This window comes from Adiantum capillus-veneris, chromosome 17 (genome assembly GCF_014529385.1).
Source record: "Adiantum capillus-veneris isolate H3 chromosome 17, ASM1452938v2, whole genome shotgun sequence".
Lineage (NCBI taxonomy): Eukaryota > Viridiplantae > Streptophyta > Polypodiopsida > Polypodiales > Pteridaceae > Adiantum > Adiantum capillus-veneris.
Window position 1 is genome coordinate 74,173,024 of NC_140947.1, and position 22,519 is coordinate 74,195,542.

At 41.1% G+C, this 22,519-nt stretch overlaps 1 protein-coding gene across 1 annotated transcript; it reads right to left on the reverse strand.

The window, feature by feature from the left end:
• Nucleotides 1-230: 230 nt before the first annotated feature.
• On the reverse strand, nucleotides 231-604 carry LOC147437487 (large ribosomal subunit protein P3z-like). The gene is made up of 2 exons (XM_086485953.1): nucleotides 370-604; nucleotides 231-334 (listed from the first exon to the last, which is right to left on the reverse strand). Exons 1-2 carry the CDS (start codon nucleotides 602-604, stop codon nucleotides 231-233), a joined length of 339 nt encoding a protein of 112 aa, XP_086342079.1.
• Between the last annotated feature and the right edge of the window lie 21,915 nt (nucleotides 605-22,519).

Genomic DNA, 22,519 nt, shown 5'->3' on the forward strand with positions numbered 1-22,519 from the left:
TAGAACATCCTCCAGCTTGTGCTACACTTTATCTAGTAAAACAAAGAGAAGCCCATATCATCATCACTTTCTTCTTCTTTCTTTCTTTTCTTCTTCCTTCTTTTGCTCAACGGCAGGGGCCGCTCCACCACCAGCTGCAGCACCAAGGCTTTAGATCCCTTTAGATCCCTTCAACCCCGTTCTTTTCTTTCCTATGGATAGAACATCCTCCATCTTGTGCTACACTTTATCTAGTCAAACAAAGAGAATCCCATATCATCATCACTTTCTTCTTCTTCTTCTTTCTTTTCTTCTTCCTTCTTTTGCTCAACGGCGGGAGCCGCCTCACCACCAGCTGTAGCACCAAGGGATCTCCACCACCGCTGCTACCAATGAAGCCTCCACCACCACCACCTCCAACAATGACCTGGAAAATAGCAGCAGAGGGTGTTATGTACGAGAAGGAGAAGGAGATGCCACCGGATCCTGCAGAGGAGAACGCCAGCTTGGAAAGATGGCATTGGAGCTCGAACGCAAAATTTGTCAACCCCTCAAGGTATCCACTGTTCTGCTTCGCACTCCATGTTCCGTCCTCGTGTTGGCATACGAAGGTAAAGACCGCCATCGCCCAAGCTCCCTTCAATCTCCGAACTCCGATTTGGGTGATCTATAGCCTCAATCGAAGAGCACGAAGTCCTCTACGCATTGATGTAAAGACAAAAATTTTCAGAGTTATGGAAGGCGTTTCTGTAGCAGCATTTCCAAAGTGAACAGGTTCAACAAAATTGATTCTCATCTCCTATTTTACATACAATGTCTTCCGGCACTCGCAAGGGTTCTTCTTCTTCAACAAGGTCCACAACCATTGTGGAAAATGATCCAAAATCTCCTAAGTGTGGAAATAGCAACACAACCACCCAACCAACGACATCGGAAACCATGATCATGGCGTACTTGGTATCATTGCAAGAGACCGTAAACAAACAAGGCGAAGACTTACGAGCACTTGCAATGGAGAATGACACACTAAGGGTACTTGTGGTTGAGAATGAGAATCTCAAGAGGACACTTGAGATGCAAACAACACGTTTGATGCAACTTGAAGAGGAAGTCAAGGAATGTAAACGCTCTCTTGTGGACTTGAATGCTTTGAAGGAGCGGATAACCAAAGTAGAGCATGACCATGTATTGAAAGAGGAGAAATTTGACACTATGAGCCAGGATGTATGAGACATGAAAAACGTATGCACAAACAAGTCTTGGGCTGATGTATGTGGTAGAAATGTGGTTTCTAATTCCTCACTCATGCAAGCTATGGTTAAAACAAAGAATGTTGAGAATGCGGATGTGGAGGAGTTGAAGGAACGAGAGCGACGTTCCAAGAACATTGTTATTCGTGGAATTTCCGAAGAGAAGTTAGAGACACCTCCTTCCCTTGCCATTGTTATTGAAGATTTCTTCAAAACCCACTTTGGCATGTCCGGAGTTATGGTCTATGGAGCCCATAGAGTGGGGAAGCAAGGAGCTCCTCGCTCGGGAGAACGGCCAATTGTATGCACCATGCCGGATGAGACCAAGCGAAAGATTATCCTTGATAATAGTTGGATCTATTTGAGGAATACAAAATGTTTTGTATGTGAAGATCGCACTATTAAGCAACAAAATATGCGTCGCAAGGCATATGAGGAAAATAATAATAAAAACAAGGAGATCTCTCATGAAGAAAATGTGCCCAAGGAGGAGGCAAGTCTCTCAAGCAAAGAAGGATGCGTGACCTATGAGACCGAGTTACAATTGAAAATATGCTTTTGGAATTGTAATGGATACCCATGGAATGCGGGGGTTGGCATTGATGAACTAACAAGCAAAGCCGATGTTGTACTTCTTGTTGAAACTTGGAAGCATGATACACAAAGGATTAACGGCTTGGAGGATTACAATGTACATTCATTGATGTGGTCAAAGAATCTCAAGCAACGAAGAGGACAAGGAGGGGTAGCATGTATGGTTAAGAAAGGATTGGAAGATTTTGTATCAATTGTGAAAGATGACAAGTACAAACGTTATGTATGGCTGAAAATTATGACACCAAAAAGAGCACCCATTTTTGTAGCCGGTTGCTACATTCCTCATCATGATTCTCCCTTTTATGCTTGCATGGATAGAGATCAACCATTTTCTGATTTGGAAGAGGACATTGCTTATTTCAAAGGTGAAGGTGATGTTATTGTATTTGGGGATATGAATGCTTGCACAAAAACATTGCAACATGATACTCAACAATTTGATATGCCATACATTTCAAGAGAGTTGGAGGAAGTTCACTTGTATGATCGTACTTCAATGGATGAGAAAGAGCCGGATCACTATGGAAAGTTACTTTTACACATGTGTAATAGCACGGGTATACTTATTGCCAATGGTGTATCTTTGTGGAGTGGAACCAATGGATTTACATGTAGGAGACATAATGGGGATAGTGTGATTGACTATATGCTACTCTCTGAAGCCATCATGTATTGCATAAAGAGTTTTATGTTTGGTCAATGGACCCCGGAATCCGACCATCGCACCTTATGTATATGACCTTTCATGTGGAGAAGCAACTAAGCATGATAATCTCAGCGAAAGGAAAGAGAAGTTATCACTATGTATGGATTTCAAACGAGCACAAATGTACATTGAAATGGTTGAGCAAAAATTATGGATGACAAAGCTTCAATGTGATGCACCATTGGAAACTAAATGGGAAGCTTTCAAGAAAGCTATTTGTTCTTGTGCGTAAGAATGCTTTGCCATAAAGCATCTCCATGGTATCAACAAAGATAGATCACGCAAAAGGTGGTTTGATAAAGAATGTCAAGATGCTTGAAAGTCCTTGATAAAGCTTGATGCAACTATGGACAAAGACAACTATCAAAGTCATTTGCATACATACAAGGCATTGATTCAAAAGAAGAGAAGAAGATGGGAAGTAAAGCAACAAGAATTTCAAGTCCAAGAAAAGGCAAATGCATGTGGAAGATTTTGGAGAAACTTGAGGGGCAAGCGGGTTCAAAATTTTGGTAACTTGAGTCTAGTGGATATGTACACACATTGTAGGCAATTATATGAGCAAGCAAATGCTGAAAAAATGCCATTTTATGGTTCACTCCCATGTATGCCCTCTTTTTTTACTATTGAGGATGTATGCGGTGGGCTTGAAAAGTTGGCCACTCGCAAAGTGGGAGATCTTCAAGGTATCAAGCCGGAGATGATCAAATGGACGGGAGATTTTACCCATGAGTGGATGTGTGATATGTTCAACCTTACACTTCAACATGGTATGCCTTATGATTGGAGTACTAATTGGGTTAAGCCTTTGCATAAAGGAGGGGATGTAAAGAATGTAAGCAACTACCGGACTATAATAATTGGGTCTCTTATGGAAAAGTTGTTTGGGTGCATAATGGAGATGAAATTGAGTGATTGGGCTGAAGAGAATTACAAGCGTGCAAAGGGACAAGCGTGTTTTCGTCGATGCCACAGCACCATTTATCATCTTGTCACTCTTCGTGTTCTCATGGAGGAAAGTCGGTTGAAAGGCAAGCGATTGTATTGTTGTTTTGTGAACTTTAAGAAAGCCTTTGATATGATTCCATGTAACAATTTGTGGAGAAGGATGGAAGAACTCCAAGTGCCAAGTGAGTTTATGCTTGCGGTTTCTCGAATCTATGAGAAGGTGATTTGTCAATTGCGCATGGGAAGATAAATTTCAGAAATTTTTGTAAGCACTATTGGGGTTAAACAAGGATGTCCATTGTCACCAACTCTTTTTGGTCTATGCATCGATTAATTGGAACAAATGGTACTTGACTTTATGCAAGAAGAAGGCATTGAAGAGGTCACTATTTACAATGCGGTAATCATGCTTTTGTTGTATGCGGATGATGTAGTGCTTCTAGCACACACTTTAGAAGATGCACAAAAGCTTATGGTTGTCCTTGAGAACTTTTGCTTGCATAGTGGGCTGATTGTAAATGAATCCAAAACAAAGGTTATGCTTGTGAAAACCAACCATAAGGAGAACGCATGCATTGTGTACAACAATGAGACACTTGAAGTTGTTGAGAGCTTTAAGTACCTTGGCCTTGAGGCTCCATCCAATCACAAGTGGCATGAATGTGCTATGCATCGTTTGGAAGTGGGAAACAGAGCATATTATGCATTTGAGAACATGTGTAATGCAGGAAACATCAAGTGTTGGGTTCTCAAGAAGTATCTTTTTGATGCATTGGTGACACCGGTTCTTCTTTATGGAGTTGAAGTGTGGGGCGGGAGCATCTCAAAGTCTACTTGGAAAGAGTTTGAGAATGTCCAAAAGCGTTTTCTTACAAACTTTCTCCAAGTTAAGACACAAACACCATATATGCTCCTACTTCTTGAGTCGAGATCTCTTCCAATTGAGGTTATGGGCATGGAAAGGGTTGTGGAATACATGATAAAGATGCGTCAAAACCCCTCACATCGACTTCCTACAATTGCATGGGAAGCAAGCAAAAAAGTTCAAAAGACGCATAAAAGCAAAATCTCGAGCACGGGATGGATGCAAGACATAAAGAAGTGGTTTGGGAGATGGGATGCATTACACTTTCTACATGATGCTTCAATTGACTCTCAAGTGAATGAAGCTTTTCCACAACGCCAATGTATTACAGCTTGGGAGAAATCCGGTGGGTCACGCTTTATACATTACACCACCTATATTGCCCCCAACTACAAAACCATGTTCTTCGTTGAGAGAGGAAACCATACTCACACTTACATGCTTGAGCCTATTCCCTTGTCCGTAGTACGCACTATCGCAGCGATTCGGCTTAGCTCCCATGTCCTTCAATGCGAGATAGGGCATTGGGGCAATGGAGAAGAGTCAAATTGATTGTGCACATTATGCTCACTGCAAGTTCGAGAGTCTGAGTACCACACACTACTAGAGTGCTCAGCTTTTGGTCACATCCGAACTTGCTTCTCTCACATTTTCAGCCATAACTTAGACCTACACACTTTCCTCTCCCAGCCAAAGTGTGGGCTCTCCATTGCGACTCTCATCACTACAATTTTGGAGCATTGAGAGTCACTCATCAGCCATACACATACTACATCACATGTAACTTTGGTCCCATAGGTCATATTTGACCTCCAAGGACGATAATAAAATCTCTCTCTCTCTCTCTCTCTCTCTCTCTCTCTCTCTCTCTCTCTCTCTCTCTCTCTCTCTCTCTCTTTCTTTGTGCATGCCGACGTGGACAGCTAGGCAAAGTTTCTTGCATGGCCATTTATTTTCGTTTCTTCACGGAGTTTGTCTCAGCAATGAAGGCATAGCAGAAACTGAGGTTGAAGACCACCTCTATCTCCTCCTGCAGAAGGCTGGGAAAGGCTGCAGCAGAAACAACTCAATTTGCTTAAGAGCTCTCCTCTCCCTCTCTATAGCGGTCCACACTGGCATGAGGTCTTAGAGAAATATGTAAAGCTTCAACCAACTCTCTTCTCCCCTCTCTCTCTCTCTCTCTCTCTCTCTCTCTCTCTCTCTCTCTCTCTCTCTCAACCAACTCTCTTCTCCATCTCTCTCTCTAGCAGTCCACGCCGGCGCGGGGTGCAGGAGAAAGATTTAAAGCCTTGCTAAAAGGGTGTTCAAAATCCAATTTTGAAACTTGAGCTACCAAAAAATGATCAAAGACCTCCCACTCCCCCTCTCTCTAGGAGTCCACGCCGGCGTGGGGTGCTGGAGAAAGATTTAAAGCCTTCGTAAAAGGGTGTTCAAAATCCAAGTTTGAACTTTGAGCTATCAGAAAATTATCAAAGACCCCCACCTCTCTCTCTCTCTCTCTCTCTCTCTCTCTCTCTCTCTCTCTCTCTCTCACACACACACACACACACACACACACACACACACACACACACACATATATATAGATATCAATTTGCACAAGCCTGGTCCCCTAGAGAAAGATTCTCATGTTCATTTTGTGAAAAAGCCCAATTTATAATCTTTATTTTCTCAAAAAACTATAACTCAATATAAAAGAATTGGATTTTCCATGCTCAGTGGAGAGAATTACGTCACTAAGTAATCACTTGTACATTAGTGATGCACAACTAAATTTTGATTTTTGTTTTAGAGTGCTTCATTGTGTGCCCAAGGAGCCTCGATTGTTTGAAGAAGATGTCCATCCACATATGTCCACCACACATCGTCAACATAATTCCATAATTACATGTAACCAAATCGGCACAAAAAAAATTTCTCAAAGCAATGGTATGGACAAGAAGGTGAAAAAATAGGGGCTACCCACGTTCTTAAGCGTGCTATTGCATGGTTGTCAACTCAAGCTCATACTGCATCTACATTGAATTGTGCGTATAAGGGATGCAAAACAACGTTCATTTATGCTCGTATACAATTCTCTCATATGTTTGGTTCATGCAATAAGGGCCTAAGGCAAAATGAAACAAGTTTACAAGACCATTAGGAATAAGGGACACAAATCAATTGCTTACACTAGTAAAGTTAAGGGCTAGAATCCTAACGTTGCAAGGGGGGAGAAATATTAGAGACTCGAGATATACAAATAGAAAATATATATAATATTATCACTAGTGTTGCTTTCTCACTGTAGTTTTTCTAGATTTAAGAAATAGAAAGACTTGAACAATTTTGAGAAGTAGTTACCAGGGTGGTCCACCTCAAATGTGTAAGTGTAGCATGTGAATCAGCTTTCTCTTCGCTCTTGTCTATACTTTCATGATACACTTAAGCTTTTAAGGAGGAAAAGTTGGTGCAAAAAGAAAATAAATATATAATTCTCAAACAGATTTAACAACCAAAGTACTTGATAATTAGAGTCTACCATAATATGTGAGGAGTAAATTGGGAGCTAGAATAGATGAATGTCTCTCATTAATCTGTGAATCTCTCTTGGCTTTCGCTTTGCTCGAAAAATATCGCTCGGTGTTTGGTAGGACTCTGTTGGTGTAGGCTCTCCACTTCTCAACAAACTTGGAGAAGGAGATGGAGCTCTTGCATTTTTCACTCCACACAATGAGATAATGTGTGTGTGTGTGTGGGAGAGTATACCCACCCTCTCATGCTTGGTCCACTCTCTCTCTCTCTCTCTCTCTCTCTCTCTCTCTCTCTCTCTCTCTCTCTCTCTTCTGTATTATTTTATTATTTCCATTGGACATGTGTCCTCTTTTTCCTCTTTTGAGAGAAAGAACTTAATTATTTAGTTTTATGTATCTAAATTCTCATTGGACCCCTTTAAAACCTAACCAGTAGCATTCAAGCACATGATGAGGGCCACATGTTAATTGTTAATCCTAAATTATTGAAACTGATTGGAAAGTTCATGCAAAGCCTTGGCTTAACAGGATCTAGGACCTTGAATCACTTGGTCCACTTTGTCATCCACTGCCATAGGAACCATTGATTGCACTATCACTAGCTCAACATGTGTCATACCTTGCTCCCACCTTCATTTGATCTTTTTTTCTCTAAGCCTCAACAATTTCCACTGCTCTTTCAAATGTAGCAAGTTCCTCTTGGTCTACCTTCTCCCTTACACTTGGATGCTGTAGGGAGGTGTTGTAGCACGACCTAATCGCAATCCACACAAAATTATCAAATCCGTGGATCCGGCAACCCAGCTAGGGCATGAAAGCACGAGCATCGGATGAATAGGATAGAGGATTCAAGAAATCACCTCTCCAATGCAAGTAGAGATTAGCCATGGAAAGACTAACTCTAAACGTACTCTAATCACTAATCAATTAATCTCCTACACACATCAGGCCCACCGAAGTCAACTTGCCATAGACTAGAAACCCCAAGCACACTAATGATAAGCACACACTAATTACCACATGTCAGTTAAGGAACTTCATCAATAGATTACACACACGAGGTGGATGGTGCTAGAGCTTCATAAAACCTATCTACACACACAAGCAAAGAATAGGGCACACACACAAATTACAAGATTAAGACCCAACTTAACCAATCTAATTTGTGATGCTAAATATCGTAAATCAATTGTTCATAGAGAGATAAGAGTGGTTACTAGCAAGAAATACATACATCTCTCAAATCTAGAATAATGAAAGTGTAATACTACTTCATGACAAGATGAAATGTAAAGAAGAAGTAGACTATGAGAAAATAATAATTAGATTAATCAAGAAGAGCTTACTTTAATTATAATGGTTAGCACTAGCCTCTCAAGCATAGACATTAAGCTCAAGGATAGGCCAAAGAGTGAACACTCTAGAGAGAGGGAGCTCTCAAAAGTGGATCCTCAAGAGTGGATAATCAAGAATGAATCCTCCTTGCCTAAAGGCTTCCTTTTAAGGGCTTTCCCCACAATCCCTTCTACTGTGGGTTTAAGCTTGAACCCTCAAACTACCATATACAACTTTGGAACTCCAAGTGAGCCCAAGACTTTACAAAGTGTGTGGGAAATATTGTGACATCCATAGATATCTCCCGCTTGATGCATATTTGGTGTAGCATGTGTTAGCACTAGGTTGGTAATGGGACACTTTTATGTCTGTTAAGTGACCATTTTCCTTGAATTATGTCAAGAGTTTCAAAATGGTTTTTGAGGTGCTATCTATCTAGAAAGTTGTCTCATGAGCTAAAAAAAACTCGACATTTTTTGAGAATATCAATTCCATCTTTAACCTTGTCCTTGCACAACATTTCACAACCTAAACTATTTAAAAAAAACGGGTCCTGTTTTTGCCTTTCTTCAACTTTTTGCAACTATACCACTCTAGAATTCATGTTTGTGAGGTCTATAATTCTAGGAAACTATCTTTAGTAGTCCTCAACATGTCTTGATGCTTCTAGGGAGAAATAATTATTAAAGTTGTAAGTTATGAGCAAATTACAAAAATTGTCAAATCCTGTTTTTTAGCCAATTTTAGCTCTTCTATGATTTCTTTGGTGGATTTCATGATATCCAAATGCATTTTTGATTTTCTATGTCGCATATTGTAACATAAAGCTAATATTCTTTGAGTTTTGGGCACCTAATACCCTATTTTTCATAGTACACAACGATGGTTGAGTTTTCCAATTATAAAAAAAAAACGAAACATTCTAGTATATCAAGTATAGCTTTTTCAATATTGTTAGTTTCTTGTGACAACTACATGCATTTTGTAGGTGGTAACCATATCTAGTCATAAGGATCAAATTTGGCTAGATATTGAATAGTTATATGGGATTCTACAACTCATAATGTTGAACCCAGTTTTTTCATGTTTGCTGTATTTAGCACTTCATCTTTGTCCCCAAGATTCCCCTTGGTAAGAGATGTATTATTCTTTTGACATACTCCATGGCTCCTTATGAACATAAAGGACAATAGGGAACTAAGAAAACATGCATATATTATTTGTATTGAGCGTGACTATAGAAACTTTGATGATAGGTTTGCAGAATGGTAAAAATTAAACTTTTTTGTACCTATTTATTTTGGCAAAACAAAAAATAGTGAGTGAGAAGCAATCATATGTTCTGATCACCAACCCATTGAAGTTAACTAGGGAATTTATATCAAGTCCTACAAAAATCCCTAATCTTAGTTTTATGCAATAAAACGTACGAAATGACTGTTTTGATGAAAATGCACTGGCCCATCGACTTTGGAGGCTTGGTGTGACCAAAAGATGAGAAATTTTACAAGTTTCTTATTTTTTCCATGTATAGTAGGCCTTGAACTATAACCTCATGAAAGGATTTTACAAAATGAGTGGATCTACTATGGTTTTGGAGGTTTTCTTCGAAACCCTGAAAGGACACTTTTGTGTCCTGTTAGGTTACCAACATAGTGTTAGCCGCTGCTAACATTCCCCTCTTCCTAATTTGGCACACATCCTAGTGTGCCGGTGAAGCAAGACACGATGACATGGTAGAAAGCAAGTCCATGGAAGAAATGCTGAGCTGCAAAACACAAGAACAAGTAATGAGCATCAACGGCCACCAAGAATGAATAAAACATGAAGCACAATGAACAATCATGCCAAGTGAATTTTTTGCTTCCAAAAGATGGGTCAATCATAGTAAAAAACTAGACAACATAAAGCAAAAAAACACCTAAACTACTGTGAAGATTAAAACACTTGAAATTTCAGTTTTATGCATGAACACAAGCAATCAATTATGACCCTAAGCTAATGCAAGTTCATAAACCTACTAGCCTAAAAACTATATGGTCCATCTTAATAAATAATTTAAGCCTATCATGTCTAAGGGCTATAAAAAAGCTCCTAATCTATTAGTACATTGTCATAGCTTTTTTGAAGCTCATGGAAGTTTTGTTTTTGTCATTCATTGAAAAAACATTAAAGCTGAATACAAGGCTACCACCCCAAGGCAAGTATAGATGCAACTCTCGGCTCCTTGAACCCTCAAGAAGGTGTTCCACAAGCCTACTAGCCTACCAAGGCGACGGCTAACCCTTATCAGCCCAGGGCATCGGTTTAGGGCCTTGACCAAGCAAGCCAAGGTGATTCCCCTCGCCTGCCAAGTGCCAATAAGGTGCTAGCTAGGCCTCACAAAGACACAACATATAAATTTTCTTTTCATGTCTAGTAGCATTTTTGCTACTTTTTCTTGACACTTCATTGATTCATTTTTTAGCACTTTTTTATTGCTTTCAACTTAAGATGCTAATGGAAATTGGATTAAAAATACTAAAGCCTAATCATAGCCCTAGGTCATGTTAAAAATGAATGGAGTATTAAGACTATCACAAAGAGTCTAGGGCTAATGAGAAATGAACCTACATTAACCTAAGGTCAAGGCCAATTACCTATGATTAGCACACATAAAACCTAATTTTTTGATGAGTTAATTTTCACAAAGCGATGTGTTGAAACTTTAGTATGCCTAGCTTTCAAACATGAAAAAACCATAGCTTAGAAGCAAACTTTCACTTAAGCCAAGCAAGAGAATGGAGAGATGAACACAAGAGCAAAATCATGGAAGGATTACACCTATTCATGCTCTTTGTGCATCCTTGAGCAAGCATCCCCTTTGTAGAGAAGCCTCTTGATCTTTTATTACAATCCAAGCTTTCCGAAGATAAGTGTAAACACAAGCTACAAAAGCCAATTGTTGAAAGCCAAATGCACACAAAAACCATTAATGAAAACCTAAAGATAGGGTCTTGCATACCTAAATTTGCCGAAGGGAAAAAACCCAAGGGAAAAAAGTACCTTTTGTTATACACATGATTCTCTAAAGTAGAAAATTTATGTATACACATCAACCATGAGAGAGATAAAATGCTTCTACATAAGCAAATTTTACAATTTTTACAATCTCTCATGTATGATTCAAAAGTTGGTTAATTTTTAGCTCAATGAAATATGGAGTTAAAACAAGCCAAGAGCTGAAAATAATGCATCTTTTGAATGAAATGAAGTGACTCTTGAAAGTCGAATTTTACAATTAAAAGCTTTCCAAAAAGTTGGCTAACAACTAGCTCACATGAAATTTTTCAATTTCTAGAGCAATTTATGAGCTAGAGATGACTGCAACTTGATGAAATGAAAATGAATGGCTCTCAATAGCCAGGTTTTATACTTGAAAGCTCCCAAAAAAGTTGGGTAAATGCTAGCTCAAACGAAAACATTTTCACTTTAGACCAAGCAATGAGCTAGCATGTATACAACTTTTAATCCAAATAATTGGAATGGCTCAAAATAGCCAAATTTTGCAATATTGCAATGATGACCCCTTCTTGGATCAATGAAAGTACACTTCTTCCACAACCCTTCAAAATAAAACTCAAATGTTAGTGCTTTTAAGCATTTGGAAATTCAACACAAGCACTAAAAGCATGCTCAATCACAAGCCCCAAAATGCTATCTTTTGTCCATCATGGTTTTTCATTCAATTCAAGCACTAATCAATGTTAACTCCAAATTTTAATGCACACTTTCCATCAAGGATCAATTTACTGTCAATGTATGTAGCTCAAGATGGACCCCACATGTAATGAAGAAGAAATTTTTATTTTGGCAATGAGCCTTTGCAAGCAAGCCAAGCACTAGAGGAATGCATGGGCCAAATAATCACAATGAAGGCAATTAATACCCACATTCTTGCTTTCATATGGCATTTATAGCAATGAAAAAGAGAGTGTACGTAAAATGCTAGCTCCCTCGGTTGGCTAATTGATTCTCGATCACCATAGATCAATAACCCTTCAAAAAATGTCAAGAATCATCACAAGCCCCACAATTTAGTGCAATATTTTCAAATGACTTAAATGAAAATATGTTCGTGCTCCCTTCTAGTATCCTTTCACATGTGAAGCAAGAAGAGAGAGAGAGAAAGGGAGAGAGAATTACATTGATCACTAAATCCTCATAAATCCATTTAAGTCGCATTTTTCTTCAGTCCTAAAAAGAGACCTATCAAACACAAGCATTGATCAATCACCATTTTAGCAATGAGAACTTTAACCACCATTTCTTTTGTTAATTTCCTAGTCTCCTAAGTCGTCTCATGATTCGCTCATAACTAAGGGTGGGAACTCACTCAAAAAAAAAAAAACATTTTTAACTTATTTGTATTTTGCTTGTTTGAGTCGGCATCGTGGGTGGGCGCGACACGGCTGTATGCAAAATGGGGTGAGGCTGCGGGTGTGAGCTGAGAGCCTCCAGGGGCATGGGTGTGCTGAGTGTGCGTGCGTGCGTGCGTGCGTGTGTGTGTGTGTGCATGTGTGTGTGTGTGTGTGTGTGTGTGTGTGTGTGTGTGTGTGTGTGTGTGTGAGAGAGAGAGAGAGAGAGAGAGAGAGAGTATTTACAGCCCAACCTTGGAGTGCAGTTGTCTTTGCAGTCAATGTGCACGTCCATAAGAGCCAATATTGCATAGCTTGCTGGTTGCAGACCTTCCCTGGCGAGTTTTTTGCAGCTATCGATTCTTGTGGACCACCCGTTAATGTGTGAGTAGATACTCAAGAATGAAGCCTCCTTGACTAAAGGCTTCCTTTTAAGGGCTTTCCTACAATCCCTTCTACTATGGGTTTAAGCTTGAGCCCTCAAACTACTATATACAAGTTTGGAACTCCAAGTGAGCCCAATACTTTACAAAGCATGTGGGAAATATTGTGACATCCATAGATATCTCCCGCTTGATGCATATTTGGTGTAGCATGTGTTAGCCGTTGCTGATAGATGCAAATAGTCCATAATTGTTTCACTTTGAAGAAATCCCTTGACGATACTTGAGATGCCGCCTCTAATTGCACCCAAAGTCCTTTCAAGTGTTTCCAAAACTCTTGAAAGTTATCATGGACATCTCCCAAAGTTAGCATGGACACCTTGTTACAAAAACCTTTCAGCTTTGTGGTTGCTTTTGCTGTTGTTAGTCTCTTCCCGAACCTATCAAATTTGTGGTTGCTTCTGTTGCTATCACTCTCTTCCCAAACGTGTCAAATTTGTGATTGCTTATTTTGTTTTCAGTCTCTTCCCAAACCTATCAAAAATTGCTTGCTTCACTTGCGGCCATGTCTGTTTTTTTTCTTCCTCCAATCCTTCAAACCACTTATGAGCCTCCACTTTGAGTGCAAGAGGATATACATGAAGCTTTACTTCATCATTTACAATGTGCATACCAAGGGTATGCCACTCAAAGTCAGCAATCCAATCCTTCATATCTTCCTTTCCTGTAAACACTGGCCTACCGTATATGCCATTCCTTTGGAGTTGCTTCTCCTTTTCTTGAGTAATTCTACAAAAGTTGAATTCTTGTGCTTCAATCACATCACCACTTTTCTTCAAGGATGCTGAAACTTCATAGCAAAACCACTTCACTTGGTTGCACACTTGACAAATTTTTGCTCCCTAATAGGATTGCTAAAGAACGGAGCAAAAGACACCATGCACAGACTCACACACCCTCGCACCTTAGTACAACACGCAAAGTTCACTTAATTTCCTTGCATCTCACACAAAAAATCAAGAGCTCAATGAAAACTCTCCCCACAATTCAACTTCAAGCTCCAAACATCTTGAACTACAAACCCTTGCCTACCCGTTGACACTACGAGGTGAGTCGAGTTGATCAAATCTTGAAATCACACTTGATGGTGATCAAAAGATACAAGAAAAACCATCAAAAACCACTACAAGAGGCTCTTCACATTAGCGACGCTCACACAGCGACGCTCAAAAAAAAAATTCCCGGCGTCGCTATGAGCGTCGCTATAAGCGTCGCTATGAGCGTCGCAAATTTCTTTGTAAATTTGCGACGCTCATAGCGACGCCAGCTGGGGTAAAAAAATAACCGAGCGCGCCCAAAAATTCAGATCTCAGATCTGAGTTTTTCGGCGCCCTCAAGCAAAGAGCAGGTAACGCTCTCCCTCACTCTCTCTCTCTCTCTCTCTCTCTCTCTCTTTCTTTTACACACACACACACACACACACACACACACACACACGAGGAGAGGAAGGAGAGACAGGTATGCTCCTTCCCTCTCCTCATTCTCATGTTCCCTTCCTCTCTTTCTCTCTCCCTCGCTCTCTCTCTCTCACACACACACATACACACACACATATAGTGTTTTTGAGAGAGAGAGAGAGAGAGAGAGAGAGAGAGAGAGAGAGAGAGTGCAAAAACGCACACACATACATAAACAAAAAATGCACACACACATTGAGAGAGAAAAAGAGAGAGAGAGCATGCATAAACAAAAAACGCACGCATTGAGAGAGAAAAAGAGAGAGAGAACATGCATAAACAAAAAACGCACACATTGAGAGAGGAAAAGAGAAAGAAAACATGCATACGATCCAAAAAAACGCACACACATTGAGAGAGAAAGAAAGAGAAACTAAGGGAGCGTCGTAGGAAACTAATTAAAATTAAAAGGCCTAAAGATCTAGCCGACGAGGAGTTGAACTGAAGACCTATTATTCAAGAGAGAAATGGCATAATCAATCTATCATACTTGGCATGGGTGATAGAAAGGTTATACCATTTATCTCTTTTTATTGGCACACACATCCACACACGCGCACACACACAGGAAGAAGAGAGTTATAACGTCGTAGGAAACTATTTTAAAAGACGTTAAAGATTAGGTTATATGTAGACTTACATTAAATTAGATTTAGGTTTATTTTTAACTAGATTTACATTTATTTAAGCTAGATTTAGATTTATGTTATATTAGATTAGATGCGGGTCTCCATAGACTGCGATGCCTGCATGAAGCGGGTGAAGAAAGCCCTCAATGGAATATAGGGTATTGCTGCCTTCACTCATAGTGGGCTCCGTCGATCCAAAAGTACTGGTGAAATGTCTTCAGAAGATAGGGAAGAAGGTGGATCTTCAGGGCGGCAAGAGTCACTACATCCCCGACACAATGACCATCTAGACAACCTCTAGTCATTAGACTTACGTTAAATTAGATTTAGCTTTATTTTTAGTTAGATTTACGTTTATTTAGATTTACGCTTATTTACGTTAGATCGAGTCCACGCAAGAATTACTTACGGTTTAGGGTTTAGAGTTAGACGAACAGTGAAAAGATCTACTGTGAAAAGATGTTAAGATGAAGTGAAGTGCTACAGCTAGAGAAGAGGCAAAGGGATTTTGTCCACTACATGCAGTATCATGTAGACGTGGGTGTCTAGATTTCTTGTACCCACAAATATAGGTATTGACCAATAAAGACGAGATTATAACCCGGTGGTTCTGATCTCCGTGCACCTCTAGACCGAGGTGTGCGGGGATTGGACATGACTAGAGAATGTGAGGTAAAGAGAGAGAGAGAGAGAGAGAGAGAGAGAGAGAGAGAGAGAGAGAGAGAGAGATAAGACGAAGAATGCCAATAGAATATTAAATTTGTTGTCTAGATTATAAGTTTTTTATCCTCATTATGAGTAGCGACGAGGATGTGGGACCGTCCAACCGAAACACCTATCTCTCAACGAGGGTCTTATGTCCTTGTAATCAATGCAAGCATGCTGTGCGACGGACAAGACGTGTTTCTTTGCAGCACGTTCGTGAATTTGGCGAGTTCGATCCATCTATTATAGATCGAGTTGTTGCCAATTATAACTCGTCGGACTCTGACGCTGGCCAACAAGCAGCAATCTTGCAACCCAATAGACGTGTTCGCAGGCGCATTGGTCAAGCAGCATATGTGAGGCCACAAGATGTAGCCTCTGACAGCTCGGGGGATGATCATGCAGAGCACATTCCCAACGAGGCAATGTTTGAGCCCGAGATTGATGAAATGATCGAGACGATCATGGATTCAGAAAGGCTTATCTATGATGATATGAAAAGTGAAGCCGATACATCATTGTATAATGGAGCACGTATGTCTAGATTGAAAGCACTCCTGGTTCTTCTCAACATGCAGGCAAAGTTTGGATGGAGTGACACTAGCGTCACAGCGCTTTTCAGGTGATCTATTACAATTAGTTTACTTTAATAGAACTCATGGTGTATAATGATCTGATAGATTTTTACACGACTGTATCATATTTTTATGTTGTGTAGATTGCTGAAAGAGCACATTCTACCAGCTGACAATGTGATGCCAGATTCCCGAGATGAAGCAAGAAAGATTTTACGAAACTTGGGGATGGATTACAATTCTATCCATGCTTGTCCTAATGACTGCATTCTTTTCAGAGGGGAATACACAGACATGGAGAAGTGTCCGAAATGTGATTCCGAAAGATATCGAGTAGATCTCCACGGGACAAAAATTCCACAAAAGGTTTTGCGACATTTTCCTTTGCTTCCTCGCATCAAGCATTTCTTCGAATGTAAGTCCATGGCCGCCCTAGCATCATGGCATGAGGAGAATAAATCTTCGGATGGTGTGCTACGAATTCCTGCAGATTGCGCAGCCTGGAAACATATAGATGGAACATGGTCGGATTTTGCCAGGGAAGCTCGAAATTTGCGCTTAGGCCTGGCTATGGATGGCGTAAATCCATTTGGTCAAAGATCAACATCTTACAGTGTATGGCCCGTTGTCATCGTCAACTACAACATTCCCCCGTGGTTGACTACGAAGAAGGGGCACCTATGGCCAAGCTTGATTGTGCCAGGGCGATATAAAGTGGGGAATATGGATGTGTATCTTCGTCCACTATTGGAAGAGCTACAACAATTGTGGATTGGCATAGAGGTGGTGGATATGAGCCGACACACAGGACGACGGAATGCTTTGATCAGAGGTATTCTAATGTGGACCATGCATGACTATCCCGGGCTAACAGAATGCTCAGGTGATCTATTGACACTCCTCTCTCAGACACTGTAAATCTGGTTTTTCCCCATAGTTGATCTATTATCATGTGTATACATGCAGGGCTTCAAACAAGCGGATACAGAGCATGTGTCACATGTGGACCTAGACTGAATGCACGTAGGGCACCCTCACTGAAGAAGCAAATCTACGAAGGTCATCAAGCGTATCTTCCGGAGAATCATGTGTTACGCGACGGCTTTTTGGGAAGAGAGCCACCAAGGATGTCTGCACAAGCATGGTTAGAGCAGAAGGAGATGTGCGATGACGGATTGCCTCCAGGGATGAAGAGACTATCTCTATGGTACGAGTTACCATACTGGCCTCGACTCGTGATCAATCACTTGCTCGATCCAATGCACATATTCAAGAATGTGGGTAATCTACTATGGGACCATTTGACCGGCAAGAAAGATACTTTGGGAGCCAGAGTTGACCTTAGAAATGTGGATCGTATGGAGCAATATTGGCCGCAAACAGCGTCTGATGGATCGATAAAACTTCCTAAAGCACCATGGATTTTCACAGGAGCCCAAGAACGCAAAGTAAAAGAGGCCATTCGATCTTTGCGGACCCCCACTGGCGTAATGCACTCGCTCCGAACGTGTTTTACTAAAGAAGGAAAGCTTACCGGTTTGAAGTCACACGATTGGCATAAAATGTGTCAGGTACGTTCATAGTGGACTTTAATATCATTGCATAAAATGTGGACTTTAATATCATTGCTGCACATACTTTACAGTTTATTTTACCGGTTGCCATTGAGGGATGTTTGTCTCTCGACATCCGTAACACAATCTACAAACTTGCAAAGCTGGTGCAATGGATCTCACAAAAGGAGATCGACGTAGACTCCATACCATTCGCCAAACTAAATGCTGCGGAGCTTGTGTGCATGTTTGAGAAACATTTTCCTACTACAATGCTAACCATTCAGGTGCATCTTCTTATTCACATAGTTGATGAGGTGGAAATAGCTGGCACAGTTCATTCCAGATGGATGTTCTTCTTAGAGCGTTTCATGAAAACGCTTAAGGGATATGTGCGTCAAAAGGCACGTCCGGAGGGTAGCATGGCAGAAGGTTGGTTGGTATCAGAGTCCCTAGTGTACATTGGAGAGTGGTTAGACGGATTTGATAAATCCCGGGACACGCTATGGCGAACCATAGATGATGAGCGCATATCTGGGATTGTCATGTGCAATCTCGGTGTTGAGAAGAAGATGACGGAAGATCTAGAGGCTAAAATCAACCGATTTTGCATGCTTCACAATCCAGTGATGCAAAAGTGGATTTCACAATATGAGGATGCAAAGCAAGAGCGACAAAGGGCACGAATCGAGTGGAGACGGGGAAGACGACCACCGATGCACTATCCAGCGGTTCTGGAGAGCCTACCAACCTTCATGAGCTTAAGATGGTTGCACAACCAATTGAAAAGCGCACAACAATGCGGTGACGAAGTGACTGAAGAAGAGTGGGAGTACTCTCGGGGTTGCGCGACCAAGGTAAGTTTGCAATGTACGACTAGCAAGTGACTTTATTTATAAACGTTTGAACGGCCACTCATAATCCTTGTTCGTTGTAGTATAAGTCATACACAGCAGCATGGTGTAAAGGTCGACATTTTAGGGTGGAACGAATCGACAAAAAGCGTTTTACTCAACATTGTGGAATCATGGCAAAATTTGAACAGTCTAGTCGACGACGTTCCTCTGATGCAGATCCCGTGGTGGCGGAACTCACTTACTTCGGCACGCTGCAAGAGATTTTGAGGATCGATTACAGAGGATTTTTTGTCGACTTGTTCGACGTGCAATGGTTCAAGATAATCATGGAGGGTCGAAACGCTACTGTGCGTAGAGGAGAGTCTGGTTTTCTTGAGGTGGATTCTACTAAGAAATGGACTGACCTAAGAGACACTTTCGTACTACCCGAGCATTGTGAACAAGTAAGTATATAAATAGTTAACATCCCCCTTTTACAAGTTATGTGCTTGAAAGCTCTCATGTAAGTTATGTGGCTCTGGCAGGTAGTATTTCATCCTACAAAGTCTACATCAAACTGGTGGTACGTCATAGAGTTAGCCCCTCGTAGTGCAAGGACGTATGAAGGCTACCATGTGCCAATCACAACGACATCAATGGAGGAGATCAGAGAAGATGCTCTAGTGGTGGCGGTGGCGGTTGTTGTGGGGATTCCGCCACCGATGCCTCCACACCGCCTCGTGTTCGACGAGGCTCTTTACCCTCCCCTTCTTTGCCCGCCCCCACACCAGCCACAGCATCGCCGTCTACGCCAGGTTTTGCACGGCTGACTGTTCCTAGAAGCTACACACCTCTACCTACTCCGCCAGGAGCCACCCCACTCGACACTCCTCGCTTCGGGGCCCAGACGCCGGTGGAGACACCTGACGTCCGTACCCCCATCGACACGCCGCTAGAGACCCCTGCCGGGACACCCAGGTTCACGCGTCACCGGCCAGAGGGCTTGCCTTACTCCGTCGACATCAGCGGCGGCATCATCATGGATGATGACGGCAAGAAGGTGATCTCGCGCATGCGTGGTCTTTGCTCTCAGCTGTTTAGACACTATATACTAAACAAATGGAGTGAAGTACCAAGTGATTTAAAAAACAGAGTCATCAGCATACTTCATGATGAGTTTCCCGTTCCAACACGGGATCAGCGCTTCAATGAAGACCTGATGAAGATTCGAATGCGCGAATACTGCAAACACAAGCGTTCCGAAGTGCAAAAAGCAATCAAGAATGGGTGGAATAGGCCAGATTGGCTGGCCAAAGAAGATTGGAAGAATGCGAAGAAAGCAGCGCGCGAGAATCCCGACAAGTGGAAGCAACAAAAGGATGCAGCCAGAGCGCGAGTAGAGGCAGGGAGCTCGCACCACTTGGGGAGCGGTGGATGGGCATCATTTGAGGCCGATTTTGTAAGTCTTTTCACATTGCTCTTTATGCATGTTCGATAGTTTAGGGTTTATGAGTTTTTTAGTTCTAACATAATGAAATCTTTGTATGTTTTGACAGTGGTCGATGACAGGACGTGATCCCACACCGTACGAGCGCGAGTACGCAGGCAGGAAGGGCTTAAACGCCCTGATGGACATTCTCAGTTCTCGCAGCGGCATGGTTAGTATTAGGGTTTACTCTTTTTTATTTTTTGTATTGTTTTATAAATGTCGTTATATGTTTATACTTACTGAAAACTGTCTTATTGTCTTTTTTTGCAGAATCCGACAGATACGCCGCTTGGACGCGATGAGACGTCTGATTAGACGACGTCAGTTTAGCCGTAGCTAGATAGCATTAGTTTAGGGTTTCTCATAGCTTATGTATCATGAGACGGATTTTATACGTCTTTTTGAACCATGTATATTATTACATTTGTCACCGCAATTCCTTTTGCCAATCAATTCTTTATGCCTATGATGTTGTACAATTGTCATTATTACATTTGCCAATCAATTCAGTTTGTCTATGATGTGTACAATTGTCAATTTTGCAAACAATGCGTCTTGTGGGTGACTATTTTGGGTCTATTATTTACCTTTGCACTTTTTTTAAAAAGTGAATCAAGTACAATATGGTTGATGGGTGGCAGGCATTCAATGCTCTGCCACCAAAAAAATATTCTCTCAGGCGTCGCTATAAGCGTCGCTATTTATGGCTCTGTAGCGTCGCTATATGCGTCGCTATACTCTTCTGTGAGAGCGTCGCTATCTGCGTCGCTATAGACGTCGCTATGATCGTCGCTATATAGCGACGCATATAGCGACGCTCTCGTAGCGACGCTTTTAGCGACGCTTATAGCGACGCCGGGGGTTATAAAAACCCAGTGTATTTCCGTCGCTAAGAGCGTCACAAGAACACATAACCTCTTGTAGTGAACTCCAAAAACAAAAGGCCTCTCTCAAGACATTGCAAAAGCTTCACAAAACTCCACTCTGTTGAACTCTTTGGGGTAGCCTTAACCCTAATTGCATCAATATAGGGTCACATAGTCTTGCACAAAGCCGTACCTTCTTTCCTCAATTCCTTACACACACACACACACACACACACACACACACACATAAAAACTTGAAAACTTCATAGAATATCCAAAGTGAATAATTGAAGAGAAGAAACACTCATTCACTCCTCCACGCACTCAAAAACAGGAAGCGAACAAGACGAAATTACATAGGACCACCTATAGAAACCATGCTTCCTCTTCCACATAGAGAGGTGAAAGTGGTGATATTGAGCTCCAAACACACTCCCTCAGCTTGAAAAATCATGGAACCATGAGTAGTCTGGAAATTTTTAACTTTTTCACACCATTTTGACCTTTTTAGGTCCATTTTTTACCAGTTTCATGCATTTTTTACAAGAAAAATACCAAACGCATCCCAATTTCCACCAAAATTTAAGGCTTGATCCTTGATACTCAAAGTTCATTTCCACATGCAAAAATTCTATTTCTAATCACCTCTAAGGTGGTTCGTGCATCACTATATATCGGGTGCTGCAAATAGATAGTTATTGCATGTGTCAAACTTCCGGGGTGGGATGAAGGTAGCCAAATTTCCCAATTGCATTATTTATATTCTAGAAAGCTCAAAATCATTTCCTAGAGCCAAAAGAAGTCACACCATCACATTAAAGGCTTTACACATGTCCAAGCATGCACATGTGCGTGACACTCAAACTTAACTATTTACAATGTGTACATTGTTCCCCATAATTGAAACCCAAAATCATGTTGTGAAGCTTCCAAATGCATGTATTGACATTTAATTGTACACATGTCCATGCATATAGAGAGTTCTTTATACATGCAAAAATTTGTCCATCAATGTATACACCATGCTACATACCTTACTTAAGTCCGACTGTATTTTGCTTGCTTTTGCACGTTGGAGAGGGGGAATGGGGAACACACCCAGGACACACAAAAAATGCCTCTCTATAGCCCAAGATATTCACAACACCCCTTTCCTCTCAAAAAACACCTTCAAGCAGCTTATTCGCACTAGCAAACCACCATTCTCACACAAACCAATGTGCCAACGTGCAAACCACCGTTTACACACAAACCAATGTGCCAATGTGCTCACCAAGACCAAACACATGTACACACAATTCGGGAATCAACGCCCACATACCATCTGCACAGCTTCTATCGCACATTCCATTGATGCACACAAACTCTCTCTCTCT

Excerpts from the sequence above, each read along its gene's own strand:
- LOC147437487 (XM_086485953.1), bottom strand. The coding sequence starts at position 604 with ATGGCGGTCTTTACCTTCGTATGCCAACACGAGGACGGAACATGGAGT. Across the intron at positions 335-369 it reads TGGTGGTGGAGGCTTCATTG|CTGGTGGTGAGGCGGCTCCC; the intron begins GTAGCAGCGGTG and ends TTGGTGCTACAG.